Raw genomic sequence first — 15,068 nt, forward strand, 5'->3', positions numbered from 1 at the left:
TGCATGCTCTTTATCCACAGTTAAAAAAGCGCTGCACCTTGGTGGGTGTTGTCCTAGTAATTTCTGTGCGTGAGAGATATAAGATATGGTGTGTGAATGTGTCTCACTCCTAATGCATGCATATGATGTAACTTAGAGCCCTGCCTACTTCCTAACATACAAAAGTGGACCATAAACTTTATAATTTCCTACTAAACTCTCTAAGACTGGGGTAAACCTGGACAGTGTTTTCTCTCAGTAGGGATGTGAAGTGTGTAGTTTAGCTAATGTTGCTCACACTGTAGAGTGGACTGATCGGTTCTCTCCGCTCTGTCCCACATAATGCTCTCTTGCCTCAGATGCCGCGGGTATGTATTGCTCCCAAACCCATTCCTGTTGGTTTCAGTGCAACCACTAGCAGCAACTACATTCCACTAGCAGTAGCACTGTAAGAAGTGCTAGTCAGCCCTCATACAGTACATGCTCGGAGTTCTGGGTATGTAAGCACAGGCTTCCCTGTGTTTGTGTCCTAGAGAAAAGCTAGTATTCTGTAGTTTACAGAATCAGCTGAAGGTTGTGAGCAGAATGTTCTGGTTCTACTGTATTTGATTTGTTCATTTGTGCAAGCTACTGTGTTGCTAACTTTTGCTAACTAGCATTTTTTCATCTGTAATATCATCTGGAGCTGAATGTTAGCTTTTGCAATTTGCTATTCATTTAGCATGTTCTGGTCATTCTTTTTTTTGGTATAAGATTATCACAGATTTGCAAACCAGATGAGCTCTATTTGACACCCTGTGCACGGCACGTCACAATGTTCATTGCTACCTTACACCCCGCCAGCAGTTTATTTTCAGACCTTCTGCCTGCATCGTTTAAATAGCAACAGTGCTTGTGAATATACCTACGCCAACGGGCATGTGGGTCTAAAAGTGATGTGTGTTTAGGTAAATTTCTGGTGTATTGCTATCTTGGCAATGCTAGTTTTCTCTGCTAAAAAGCAATGGAAAAATAGCTGCACCATTGAAATAGCGATCCACCAAAATCAGAGCGCACATGGCTCTTAAGGGGAATGTAACAAGTAACACACTGATTGGTTTATTTCACTCCATACTTTTCCCATCGTTACGATAGCAAGACACGCTGCCCTACATCAAGCTGCACGGTTTACTGTGTATATCTTATTTATTTGGCCAAATTAGCTAGATTAATCCAGTTGTAATGCTTTAGCAAATTTTGTTTTGAGAAAAGAGAAACATTTGTGGTTAAACTTCAAGCAGTGGTTCTCAAAACATTGACTGTCTATGATTTATTGAGCCTTTTACATGACATTAAAGTATTCACAGTAAATATGTATTTAGCACAGGGACTTCAGATCATAGTAATTGAATAAATATCATAAATGTTTTAGGAGCATCACTCCTGCTAATCAAGTTAAATATTTGTTTTACTGTAAAATGTTAAGAAGTTCTCCCTGTTCCTGCAGCCCAGATCCAAGGTGAGGTGGAGAGGATCTTTGAGCTGGCCAGAAGTCTGCAGCTGGTGGTCCTGGACGCAGACACAATAAACCACCCGCTCCAGCTCAGCAAGACATCCCTGGCCCCAATCCTTGTCTATGTCAAGATTTCATCCCCAAAGGTGAGAGCTCAGAAACTGCAAAATTGAAATAATAAAAAAAATCTAAATTTTAAGGCATCTTACTGCACTAGATTGTTTTTATTTTGAGGCCAAATCAAACATTTAATTTTTAATGAAAACCACTACTAGTTGTGCCGACTAGAAATCTTCCGTTCAGATATTTTTTTTTTATATGTATAAAAACCTACTTGTTGTGTAAGTTGTGTCAATGGCACATTTTACATTAATCAAATTCATGTAATTCACACAATGCTTTATTTTATTTAAGTTAGCAACTGGCAACAGCCATCATATAATCTATATACACTCAGCAACACAAACCACAGTAACTTGCTCTTACAGCCTTCAACACTGAGGCCAGACAGTTAAATATATATATAAATCCCAAGAGAATGGGACAGGGATGATTAAAGGGATGGTTATTGTTGATTTAATGTTAATTTAACTATTTGAAAGTAAAATTAACACACAAGACCATGCATGTACAGTAAACAAGTTAACCAATTTAATTTCTTTTGTGTTTAATATTTGGAACAGATGTGCAAAGGGGTGCAAAATGTGCAATCTCCCACGACAAAATAAAACCTTTACCTTTATAAAATAAAAATGTGCATGCGTAATACCATGTCATGTTTACTATTCAATGTTATTTTTTAAAGTAATTTTTTTATCATGATAACTTGGTGCTCTTGGGGGCCCCCTGGTGGCGTGGCTGCCCTTTTTCTGAATGCTTTTGCAATAATGCTACCAGTAATGCTGCATCAGCGGCAGTAGTTAAAAAAAGGCGGTGGCTGACTTCACATATAATACAGGGGGCATGCATTCCTCTCTTTATCTTTCCTTCTTCTACTCTTTCTTTCTCTCACACTGTAGGTGCTCACCAGGTTAATAAAGACCAGGGGGAAGTCTCAGACCAAACATCTCAACGTTCAGATGGTGGCTGCGGATAAACTTGCCCAGTGTCCTAATGTAAGAGTGTCTTTATTAGTCATTATAAGTTAGGTGCTTAATACAGTGACACCAAAACATGACTGTTGGTACAACTACTTCATTAAAAAGAAGTTGAATTTTCCTAAATTTTTCTTGACAAAAAAAGCTAATTAAATCTTATATTGTGTTCAGAAAGACCATTTAGATGTCCTTATTTCCTTCCTTGTGCTCTCATTCCTGACATGCTTGAGGCCGTAATTCGACTTGATCTGATTATCAAGAGATTGTTATTTTTAAATCAGTGTTAAATGTTGCAAGGCACCTCACGGAGCCTCTGAGACACACAGTGACATAGATTCTCATAGATTCTCATATATTCTCTGTGGTGCTCTGTGTTTTGCACAATACCGTAAAACTCCCATATTCAGTTTATATATATTAACTCTTACCCACTCTTTGCTGTTTCATCTTTCAGGAAATCTTTGATGTCATCTTAGATGAGAATCAGCTTTCAGATGCCTGTGAGCATATAGCTGAATACCTAGAGGCGTACTGGAGAGCCACCCATCCTCCAGAGATGGAGCCAGCCAACCCTTTGGTTGAGAAACTAGCAGAGAACACACTTCCCACCAGCCCAACACCACCTAAGGTACGTAGAAATAATAAAGCAGAAGCAACATTATGATAGCATAGATGCTAGTTTGGGTAACTTACCCAAATATGGTTTAAAAGCCTCTGGTATTGGGCCACATTCTTAGAACTCAATAAAGACTAGTAAATTCTTATTAGAATAATTCTTATTTAAAAATGAATATGGAAATTGGCAGTGTGCCTCTCTCTAATGACCACCACAGTATTTTTCAATATGCTCAGTCCATTAAAGCACAAAATAAAAAGAATGAACATATATGATGCTCTATGTACGGTGGCCGAGAAAGCCCAACACAGTGCAAATTGAAAAGCGCTGCAAAAGCACAAAACACATCCATCAAAATTACAACACAGGCGCAGCAATTAGAAAAACGCGCTGCAAATAGAAAAACACGCTGCAAATAGAACCACAACACAACGGAAGTGAGTCACAACACAACGGAATTTTCCCGGGGGACCTTAAAAGATGCTGTACCAGCTAAGCTGCGTCTTCAGTAACGTCTCGGACTTCACTATGTGTACAAAGGACAATAAGTGGCAAACAAGGCATTTTGTGAAGCAGAACTTTTAATAATATGCACACAACCGTGGTAATCACAGGTAATAAACATAACTTACTTTTCAGAAGCTTGTTTGCCACTTATTGTCCTTTGTACACAGCTGGTACAGCATCTTTTAAGGTCCCCCGGGAAAACTCCGTTGTGTTGTGACTCACTTCGGTTGTGTTGTGGTTGTATTTGCAGCGCGTTTTTCTATTTGCTGCGCCTGTGTTGTAATTTTGATGGATGTGTTTTGTGCTTTTGCAGCGCTTTTCAATTTGCACTGCGCTGGGCTTTCTCGGCCACCGTATCTGTGCCTTTTGGGGTCCAAAATGATTTGTCTGTGTCAGGGAAAAGTACAAAATTCTGCATTTGGTTGAATAACAAACAAAAAATAAGGAAAAAAACATGAAAGAAAATTAATGCAGATATACATTAGGTCCCATTACTTTACAAACTATATTGATCCAACAAAATGTTTAATGTAAGCTGTTTTTAAGCTGTTTTTCAAATTTGTGTGAGGTTTGTCCTGATACTCCAAACACACATTTTAAATCAACTGATTAATCATCAAAGCATTAATACACACACTTTCCTGTGTAACCAAAAACATAAAAAAAACATTGTATGAACATTGCAGAGAATAACCATTATCTTTTGACTTTTGATAATTTACTGAACTCACTAAACTTGAGATCATTTGTTGCTTTAAGTTATGTTTACTGAATTATTGAGACCTAAAACCTTTATTTATTATGCCTAAATTGTAAGTTAATTCATTAGTTTTGTTTATTTTATATTATTTGCTTTGCACAATTATTCTACTTCAGAATATTTAGACTATTTTTATGGTCAGGTGAATCCAATATTTATTCAGCTTTCTTTTTTAAGTAAAAAAAAAATAAGTAAAATTTAGATTTCAAATACTCTAGAAAATGCTATAGAGCTCAGCTCAGCTTGGGTGTACCACCTCCATCATTAAGGCCAGGTTGTTAATCATAATATATAATCTATACATTTGTGGTAGCTTGGGGAAGTGACTACACACTGATGGTGTCAGAAACTGGGGAATACACCTGCTATGGAAATATATTGTGCCAGAAGCCTGTAGGAAATAAGCTGGCAAAACTAAAGTCAGTTTTAAAAGTTGATTTAACTTAAAGATATCTGATTGTTTGTGTATGTGGTTGCAAATGTTCACCCAACTCAAAGTAGTGTAAATATTTGTTTGGAAAAATCAAACACTTTAATTTATTTGAATTCAAACAAAAAGGGAACTGTTTTAAATTTTCAGTAAATTCTGCAGTGAGTTTTATGAATGTGGTCAATTGTGTCCTTTTAAAGATTTAATAAAATTTTCCAGCCTACATTCTGTATCAATGTCTTCTTAATGTGAGCAGTACCCACTTACTATTACCATGTGTGTTCTCCTTGTTCATGATGTTTTTCAATTTCTTCCCTACCACTATCATCAAAAATGTCTATTGGATGTTTAAAGAAGTCAGATTTGAGGTAGAAGAACCTCTGGTGAGTGAGATGGTATAGGTAGTGTAGTGTGGCTTGATAAATACCCCTTAATTACTATAGAATCCTTTATTAGTTAGTAGGCTTAGTCTCTTAGTAGCTGATTTATATTAAAATATAACAGTAGCATAAAAAGATAGCTATACTGTACATGCATAGATTCTACATTGACTGTTGAGGTGATCCATCTACACACACTCTATTTAGAATGCTCAGGTAAGTTTGTGCTATTAAATGAACTGTAGCTTTGTAGTTAGACTCTTTTTCCCATGTTGTTTTTATAATTATTTATTTATCATTATCTAATATTTAAATGTATTCAGTTATTTGGAATGGGAATTAGTATCGTAAAAAACACTGAGCTGACCTGCGGAATAAGTAAATAAGTACTGCACCGTCTGTCCACTGTGGGTGATAATGCCTTTTTGTAATACATTCTGGTCTATTTTCATACATAATTTGCACCAGATTATAAGGCGCATTTTAAGCAACATTAGTAAGGATCAATGGTGTCACACAGTTATCTACACAGATTTCTCTTCTGAAAACTGTTTATTTGGGTGAGTAAAGCGCTTCTGTTTATTTACAGTCAGCTTAAATGTCCAATATTTTCAACAGCATGTGTAGCAGCAGTGCTAGCCATGGTTAGCAGCAGCCCTAGCCGCAGATAGCATCAGCGCTAGCCGTGGTTAGCAGCACTTACCGCTATTAAATGCTGCCTCTCAGCGGTTAACTAGGGGGCTATCAGCTAGCGGTTCGTCCCACGTAGCTGGTTTTTACACAGTAAACATGCAGGCTACAGTCCGATATACTCACCTCTGAACAGTGAAATAGCAAGCGCTGCAGCTGGCGGCTAATGCTAATACTGCTGCAGCCTCGGTTCTGAAGAAAGATCACTGAAACTCCCTTATAAAGCTGTACTTCAGCAAAGAGCCTTAACTGCTCCTGACAACCTGACTGGAAAAATTCATACATAAGGCGCACCGGATTATAAGGCCCAGTGTCAAATATTTGGGAAAATTTAATGATTTTAAGTGCGCACTATAGTGTGAAAAATATGGGTTTATTTCATTTATTTTAAATGGTTTAGTTTAATTTTATTGGCTGGCTAGCATGGAGACTGTAAACAGGAAGTAACACTAAGGACCGAGAAGTGCTGCACGCTGCCACCAGCTGAAAAACTGCTTGAGTAAAAACAACACTTATAAATAAATTGACAAAAACAAAAACTAAGGGTATTTTATCTATAATTTCAGTATATTTTAGTTGTTTTTATAAACACTTAATACAGTTCCAGTTAGTTATTGTTTTTTCTTTTAATTACGTTTTTCACTTTCAGTTTGAACTATTTTGTTTGTTTTTGGTAAAAATAATAACCTTGGTACAAACGTGACACTGTAGTCTGAGGAATGTTAAATGTCCGCAAATCTCCGGGAATTAAAATTGTTGTCTGGCTCAGACCTCACTCGAACTCCAATAATTCGCATCACCTTGCCATGAGCATGTTGACCAGTGTTTAACTTCCCTCACAAGATAACAAGATACCTCACAACTCACAGATAAAGATGTAACTGTTTCCAAGCTATGTGCTATTCCCTTCTCTTCTTTGGTTTCTTGATTTAACACTCCCAACCCCTTCCTTTATTAACAGGTAAATATAGAGTATAGTATAGTAGTAGAGTATAATAGATAGAATAGATCAGCACCTCCCACGCTTATCAATTATAAATGTGTTTTTTTCATCAAATGCTTACTCTTCTTTTTGTCAGGTTTTGCTTCTGTGAGGTTCGTCATGATAACAAGATGCCTGCATCACCATTATCACATGTTTGCAATGAAGACACAGTACCAGTCAAAAGTTTGGACACACTTTCTTATTCAATGCTTGTATTTTTACATTTTGTTTTAAATTCGTACATTAATATTGAAGGAATCCAGACTGTGAAGGAACACATAATGATTCATAAAGTAACGTATAAGTGTTAAACAAACCAAAATACTCTGTGAAGCATTTAGGTGCTTTTATCTTGGGTGCTGTCTGAGGTTAACTTGTGGTTTTTGAGGCTGATACCTGATAAACTTATCCTGTGCAACAGAGGAAACTCTTGCTCTTCCTTTCCAAGGGTGTTCCTAAATACAGCCAGTTCCATCATTATGTTTTAACTAAGTTAAGTAAAGCTAAGTAAACAAAACTGTAACTTAAGAAAAACATTTTCTAACCGCAGTTAGCACTGGTAAACGCCACCTGACTGTGCTACACTGAGGAACTACACTGGTAAAATTCGGTGAAATTAGGTAGCGGTTCATCCCATAAACGTGCAGGCTGAAGTCCAATATACTCACCTCTGAACATCAAAAGAGCTAGTGCTTAGGGCAGTTAGCAGCTAATGCTAATACTGCTCTAGCAATGTTAGCCAAGGTTAGCAGCAGGATACAGGCCGATAATACTCACCTCTGAATGGCGAAAAAGCTAGTGCAATTAGTGGCTAATGCTAATGCTGCTCCAGCAGTGCTAGCCGGGGTTAGCAACAGGCTACAGGCCGATAATACTCACCTTTGAATGGCAAAAGAGCTAAACACAGTTAGCAGCTAATGCCGCAAAAAATACGGTACTCAAATAGGTATATTCCTCTTCATAACACAACTGTGGCCTCAAACACATCAAGAGGCAATAAATTTAACTAATTAGCTCTTAACAAGTTACATGTTAACTGAACGCCATTCCAGGTGACTTTACCTCATAAAGCTGACTGAGAAAATCCTGCCAAGATATATTGCTGTCATCTAAGCAAAAGGTACTACATGTTCTGGTTTGTTTAATACTTTTTTCTAATTAATTCATATGTTTTTCTTCATAGTTTGATACTAGTTACTATTAATCTACAATATTTTAAAAACATTTTAAAATAAAATTTAAAAACACTGAATTAAAGGTGTGTCCAAACTGACTAGTGTGAATATATCCAGTGCATATGGTTAAATGCCTGTATATCTCACAACATTTGGATAATTAACATTAAGATTAACCTGTCTGGAAGCTTTTCAACATGTTGCCACTGTTACTCAGGATGCATCCCTCTAAGATCAGGGTCTGATTACTGATCTCCCAAATATTTTTTGCTCTTTTTTTATCCATGACATCAGGATGAACCTAAAAGTAAGAGGACAGCGGCCACCAAGAGGAAAGGCTCCCAGGAGAACCAGCTAGAGGAAGAGCCACCCCAGGCTGAGGAGCCGAGGGAAGTGGAGGAAGAGGAAGAAGAGGCAAGAGAGGAGGAGGAGGAGGAAGAGGCCGTAGAGGAGGATAAGCTACTTAGAAGTGAGCCAAAGAGACCCCAACATAGTCACCATCGTCACCACCACCACCACCGGTCTGGCATTAATCGCACCGAGCAACACAACCACCACCAGCCTGCGCACCCCCAGCCCGCGGACATCGAGCTGATACCCAAGGACTCCATGTACGCCGAGCCTCGGAGCCGACGCCTGCTACTGGACGAGGACGAACTGGACCAAATCGACGTGTACCACAACAGGACTACAGCCCACAGAGATCACAACCACCAGCACCACAACCACCACCACCACCACCATCACCGCGGGACCACGGACGTTTACGACGAGCACTCCCCACACGGGCAGGACTATGAGCTGAAGCACAACGAGCGCAACAGGCAGCACAGACACCAGGCACAGATACGGTCCCACCACCACGAACGGACTCATCACAGCCCTCTGGAGCTACAGTCCCAACACGAACAGTCGCTACGCTCCCATCACGAACAGTTGCTACGCTCCCATCACGAACAGCCGCTACGCTCGCACCACGAAAAGCACTACAGCCTCCCACAGGCTGTTCACCACAACCACTATCACTACCCCAGTCGGGAGCGGGACAGGGACAGAAACAGAGACCGGGACAGGGACAGACACATGGAAGATGAGAACTGGCCCACAGATATGTACATTCATCGTTGATTGATGAGGGTTTGCACTGTGTCGGTCGATGCTGCTTTGTGAATTGTAGGTGGAATGCCAATAGTTGTACTGTCCAGGTGTTGCAACACAAGCATGCTTTTAATGTGAAGCATATAACTGCAATGTAGCTGCAAATAAAGTGTACTTAAATCGTATGTTAAATGGACCATACTGGAGATTACTTGGTGAAATAAGACTTTCCAATAGTTTAACAGCCAGTTGACATTCCTTTATGTTATGTCATTAGCACACTAAAAACAGAGCCAGGCGTTTCTATTGTTGTCCGTAAATCCAAATTAAATTTTTTGTTTCAGTCGTCCTGTAAAAAAGGATCAGTGACGCACAGTGAGGACACAAATAAGCCTTTAGACAAGATGCATTCCAAACCCAGTTTCATAGTGCTCTTTTCCTTTTTTCCATTTGTGCGGTATTGTGCAAACTATTGTGAGTAACTGAGAGCAAGGAAGGATCAGTTGCGTCCTTCAAATTGTCCCACACTGGCTGCATTTCTTGGCTGTATAAAGTATAAAGGAACAGCTTTCTATGATGTAGCAGCCAGTAAACCGAGCCAAAGTGAGCTCCAGCCTAGGCTTTGGAATTGAGCTAAAGTCGTGCATATCATTTCTTCGCTTGAACCTAATGGTTAAGTGTACCCTTGCCTGGTTCACACTTTACTAAACTTTTTAAAGTTGTCAGGTTGTTGTGATGTTCAGACTTTCACACTATGGTCCCAAATGAGTCTTACAATGCTCATTGCTATCTTACAACCCGCCCACATTTACACCTTACGCCTGTGTCGTTTAAATAGCAATTGTGCTTCTGAGTATATGTACGCAGATGGGTGTATTTATATCAATTCATGTAATCAGAAAATACAGATGCACCGGTGACTGAAATTAACCTAGAAAGACGTCAACCGCAAGTCGTTCATTGCTAACTTTGCAAGGAATTTTCAATTTTCAAAGGCGTGTCCCGACATGCATACACCCCCATTAGTTACGCACGCATGGACGCATAGAAGTGCACAATCCCATAGCATGTGCCGGTATTAATAAAAAATGCCCTTAAGTTGAATTCCCACCTCTAGCCCTCCAAGCAAACCTTAACCTAAAAAGTGCTATCATCAGTGAGGGTGGAGGCAGCAATATTCTCTACTGACGTGAGATCATTTGCTGTTGAAATAGCAGTCCTCCAATGTAAGCCCGCATCTGGCACTTAAAGGGAATGGCAAGTGAAACGCTAATTGGTTTTGCCCATTGCGTGTTGTACTTTTCCAGACATTATTCGGTGCCCAGTTGACGGCTCGCCTATAGATCGCTAAAAAAGGGGCCTATCACATATTACATGATTTTTATTTATCTTGGGAAATCACTGACTCATTAAGCTGCTCCCCAAAAACATGTTTTGTCACAAGAACACCCGAAAACTAAACACAGGAGAACTCTGCTATTCAGAAGATGTGGACCTGTGATTTTCTCTTGACTCACAGTCACCAACTGGTCTAGATATTGAACCTGCTAGCAGTGTTAATTTTGACAGGTGCTTTTGATTTAGTTTTAGTCCTAGTCTTCTGACTAAAATGTAATATTCTTTTAGTCACATTTTAGTATTTCAATATTATTAGTTTTGGTCAAGTTTTAGTCTACGAAAACAAACAACATTTTAGTCCAGTTTTAGTCTAACTTTTAGTCGAATAACAAGTATGTATTACGTATTTTTATTGTCTGACTATTTTTCGATTTGGGTTGTTATTTTAAGATCAATTTCTGCTAAAGCAAGTGACCTGTAATGGAGGTGGGACGAATACAGTCAAGTTTCTGAAATTATACACTTCTACTGCAGTACAGATTTACACTAACATTACTGGCTTTCAGTAGACTAGACTTACATTACTTAACAAGTGTATTTAAAACTCATCTAGTTCAGTAACATCAATGTTTAGCTCTATTTATATGCAGCTACACAGATTTATATGTAATCTTCTGTACTTAGTAAAATTCCCAGCACAACAAACTAGCTGTTAAAAACTAAAAACAAAACAGAGAAAGACGAGAACTCTGCTTTAGAATTTTCTAATAGAAAAAGTAAGGGTTAGGAAAAAGACAGGAAGTGCGTGTGTACTAATCCGTTACTCTGTTGTGTTGGAGTTAATGTTAATTTACACATAAAGAGGATTAACACGGATAACGTGCATTATCCATTAGTTTAATAGTATGTAAAATTCAGTGAAGGTTGTATGAATTGTGTCTCGAAGAAGAGGGGCGTTTGTGGCCAATATAACCGAAACACAGTTTCCTTTTAGACATTAAACAACGCTTAAACTAAACCGGAGACATAGCAAACTAAGCAAACTAAACTGAACTAGACACATTAATGAAGCCATGTTATGTTAGTTACCTGCCTCCAGAAATGTGAATGAATTACCTTTCTATATATCATGGTGACAAGACTCATGACTCATTCAAAATATTTGTAACATTTTTCTCATATTTTGAGTTTAGTTTTCAATGGTAGTGCAGCTGAATTCATTCCATAAATCATGTATATTTAGTAAGAGGGAGAGGAGAGGAGCTGCTGTGTGGATCAGCTGTGTATGTTCAGAGCGTGGGGCTCGGGATAGCCGATCATAAGGATGCTGTGTGGGGCGGCTGAGTTCTGATCACTGCTTAATAATATAATTTATTACAAATATTTTCCCCTTTTGTTAGCCTTTAACATTTTCTTTTAGTTTTATTGAAAAATTAGTTAATGAAAAATGTATTAAATTTCGTCATAGTTTTTGTTTTCAATAATTAATTTAATTTTTTTTTTTTTTAAATAGGTCGTCAACGAAACATTTTCCTCATAGTTTTCCTTAACAAAATCCACACTGCCTGCTAGATGTTTGCTTGGTGTCTGTGACTAGAGAGCGTCTTTTAGCAGTTACACCACTAAGCCAGACCTGAGTAATCGCCAGTTTGCTTCCATGCATAGGTTTTGGTCAGCAACCAAAATTTGCAGCTGCAACCCTGCCTAAAATCTCGTAGTGTGAACTCGGCAAGTGTGAGGAAACTATGAACATTTTCACATACAGTATATATTAACATATTTTGTTAGCACAATTAATTAATTAAAACCATTTTATGCAGATAAATAATTATTTTGTTCTTCAAAGCCTGGCTTGAAACAGTGCCCCCCCCCCCCCCCCCCCCAAAGATGCTTGTAATTTGTTATATGATTGTCATTAATTCAAGAAGGCACACAACCAAGTATTAGAAAAGAATTAGAAATCATGCATGCAGTTAATTTTTTTTGGTCTGTTGAGCTTACACATTTTGCAACATTGTTTTTGTAGTACAGGTACATTCTGGTAAGTCTACAAACAAATAATATTAATTTGAGATGCTTTGCAATATATTTTAATATGATATAAAAATTGGAATCACTGTTTAAAAGTGTGAAAATAATGAAAACCTATGTGGTTGTGAATATTGAATTATAAAAAAAAGCTGTAGATGATTCTGAAAGCTGTTAAATAATTAAATAATCTATAATTCACTGTATACAACAAATTATAGTGATTATACAAGTGATTACAAAAGTTCTTAATAGATAATTACAGTGTATATTTATACATTGCTGCATTGCTAAAAACAAAGAAGTACCTGAATAACTGATTTTTTCACTTTTCCACATTTGACACAATTTAAATCTAGTAGTGGTAGTGGTTCTTTATATTCTGTCAATAGTTCATAATTGTCCTTTGAAAAAAAAAAAAAGTACTTCCACTGAACGTTAAGACTGTTTTTCCTCTTTTGTTTTTTATGACAGCAATTAAACAGACAATATCCTTTGGTGTCCCATTTTAGTATATAAATATGTTTTGTTCTTTTTCCAGTTATTAATTGACATAAAATAATAAATAGGATTATATTATTATATTATATAAAAATGATGACCAGTGATTCTAAATGCTTGACATGAGCCTCATCTCAGTATGGTTTAATGCTACTGCTATGCAAAGTGTGATGCTGCAAAAAAAAAGCAATATACTGTATATTTAGGTTAGATTAACAAGAGTTAGGAATGTGAGTGTTGTATTGATTTATGAATGCCCTTAATGTGTTAATATTTTTTTATGATGTATATGATATATATGTATATATATCAGTGGGGCTATATGGCCAGTACGAAAATGATGTGCTAGAACTGTTTCTATCCGTCTTTATTGCAGTGCCTTGAGAAGATGCGCTTTCTCCTTCATGACTCTGTGTTGTTATCTGGGCTAACATTGGCTGTGGTACTGTAAACCTGCTTAAAGCAATTTGGTCACATCCCAGTTTGTGCTATAGATGAATTCATTATGAAACAGAAAAAGTAAAAATAATAATAATATTGGAAGTCATGATACCCAACGCAGTTTTGTGGTAGGCTCCTCTTGCATCGTTAGTTTGCTGAACATCAGCAACATCATGCTTTAATGTGTTACAAAAGGGCAAGCAATTATTCCTTCAGATTTGTGTTATCTCTTAAATAAATGCACGGAAGTAGTTTATTGTTGGACAGTACAGCTAGTGGCATTTCACCGGTTACTACAGTTTGCACTCAGGATGCTCATCCTTTATTTTCTCTTTACTCGTCACATTATCTCTTCTTGCTTCTTTATTTATCTTAGTCTTCATTTCCTGCCATCTTTTATTTCATTCCTTTTTATTTTCTGCCTGCATGCTTGCTGAGGCTCATCATGTCCTCGGTTAACAGTTGTGATGGTTATGATGGTTAATTTTTTCTGATTTCTATTAAATAAACTGTGGGTCACACGTTATTTTGACAGTCTTCTGTAATTGATGCACGGATGCTCCAGTTGTCCAGAACCATTTAAGGTTCTGTACAGAACCAGTTTTCTTAAGGCAATATGAGTGTGAATATTTTAAAGATGTAAATATTAATAACAACCCGTGATATGAAAAGTTTGGGCACCCCTGATCATTTTAATGATTTTCCTTTATAAATAATTGGCTGTTCAGATCAGCAATTTCAGTTAAATATATCATATAACAGAAGAACACAATGATATTTGAGAAGAGAAAAGAAGTTTAAAGGATTTACATAGGCAGGGGCATAAATTTGGGCACCCCAACAGAAAAATTACATCAATATTTAGTAGATCCTCCTTTTTCAGAAACAACAGCCTCTAAACACTTCCCAACAGGGGTTGGGCAATGAAACTGAAACACCTGTCATTTTAGTGTGTAATTTTACTTTTACTCAAGTACATTTTGACACAAGTAATTTATTTAGCTACATTTTAAAACTCCCCATTACTGAGTAAAAAATAAAATGCTGGGTAAAAAAACAATTGTGTGAATTAAAAAAAATGGTGCAGACCAACATTTTTTTGTATGATTTCCTGTTTTTAATGATTCCTTAAGTTTTTATTGGGAACATTAAACAATCTGCTTAAATGTAAAAAAAAAAACAAACAAACATGTAAATAGCAGTTAAAGCTAAGAAAAAGTAAAAGAAAATTGATGAACTGCAAAACTATAAAAATACAGTTTATAGTCACCTATATGACCATAACCTTTTAACAGTTAAGAATGCATCATAGAAACCTATGGCAGTTGAAAATGTTTTATGGGGTGGTCTGAAAAAATACTGCCTGAAAGGTCCAAATTATGTGGAATTAATAGTTAATTAAACCGATTTAATTTATGATTTGTTATAATTTTTTACATCACATAATTAAAAGTACCTGTGTAACTTTTACTCAAAGTACATTTTAAATTGAGTACCTTTTCACTTTTACTCGAGTAGATTTTTAGATGGGTACTTTTACTTGAGTAGAAT

At 37.1% G+C, this 15,068-nt stretch overlaps 1 protein-coding gene across 4 annotated transcripts in view; it reads left to right on the plus strand.

The window, feature by feature from the left end:
- Window positions 1–14,043, plus strand: part of cacnb2b (calcium channel, voltage-dependent, beta 2b) — a 95,959-nt gene extending 81,916 nt beyond the window's left edge. For all 4 annotated transcript variants that reach the window (XM_049482827.1, XM_049482828.1, XM_049482829.1 and 1 more), the window contains 4 exons: window positions 1,466–1,617; window positions 2,491–2,586; window positions 3,023–3,196; window positions 8,406–14,043. In XM_049482827.1, the coding sequence (XP_049338784.1) occupies window positions 1,466–1,617; window positions 2,491–2,586; window positions 3,023–3,196; window positions 8,406–9,239 (1,256 nt within the window). In that variant the 3' untranslated portion in view covers window positions 9,240–14,043. The remainder of the gene's footprint in view (window positions 1–1,465; window positions 1,618–2,490; window positions 2,587–3,022; window positions 3,197–8,405) is intronic.
- The last annotated feature ends 1,025 nt before the right edge of the window (window positions 14,044–15,068 follow it).

This window comes from Astyanax mexicanus, chromosome 8 (assembly GCF_023375975.1).
Source record: "Astyanax mexicanus isolate ESR-SI-001 chromosome 8, AstMex3_surface, whole genome shotgun sequence".
NCBI classification, from domain to species: domain Eukaryota; kingdom Metazoa; phylum Chordata; class Actinopteri; order Characiformes; family Acestrorhamphidae; genus Astyanax; species Astyanax mexicanus.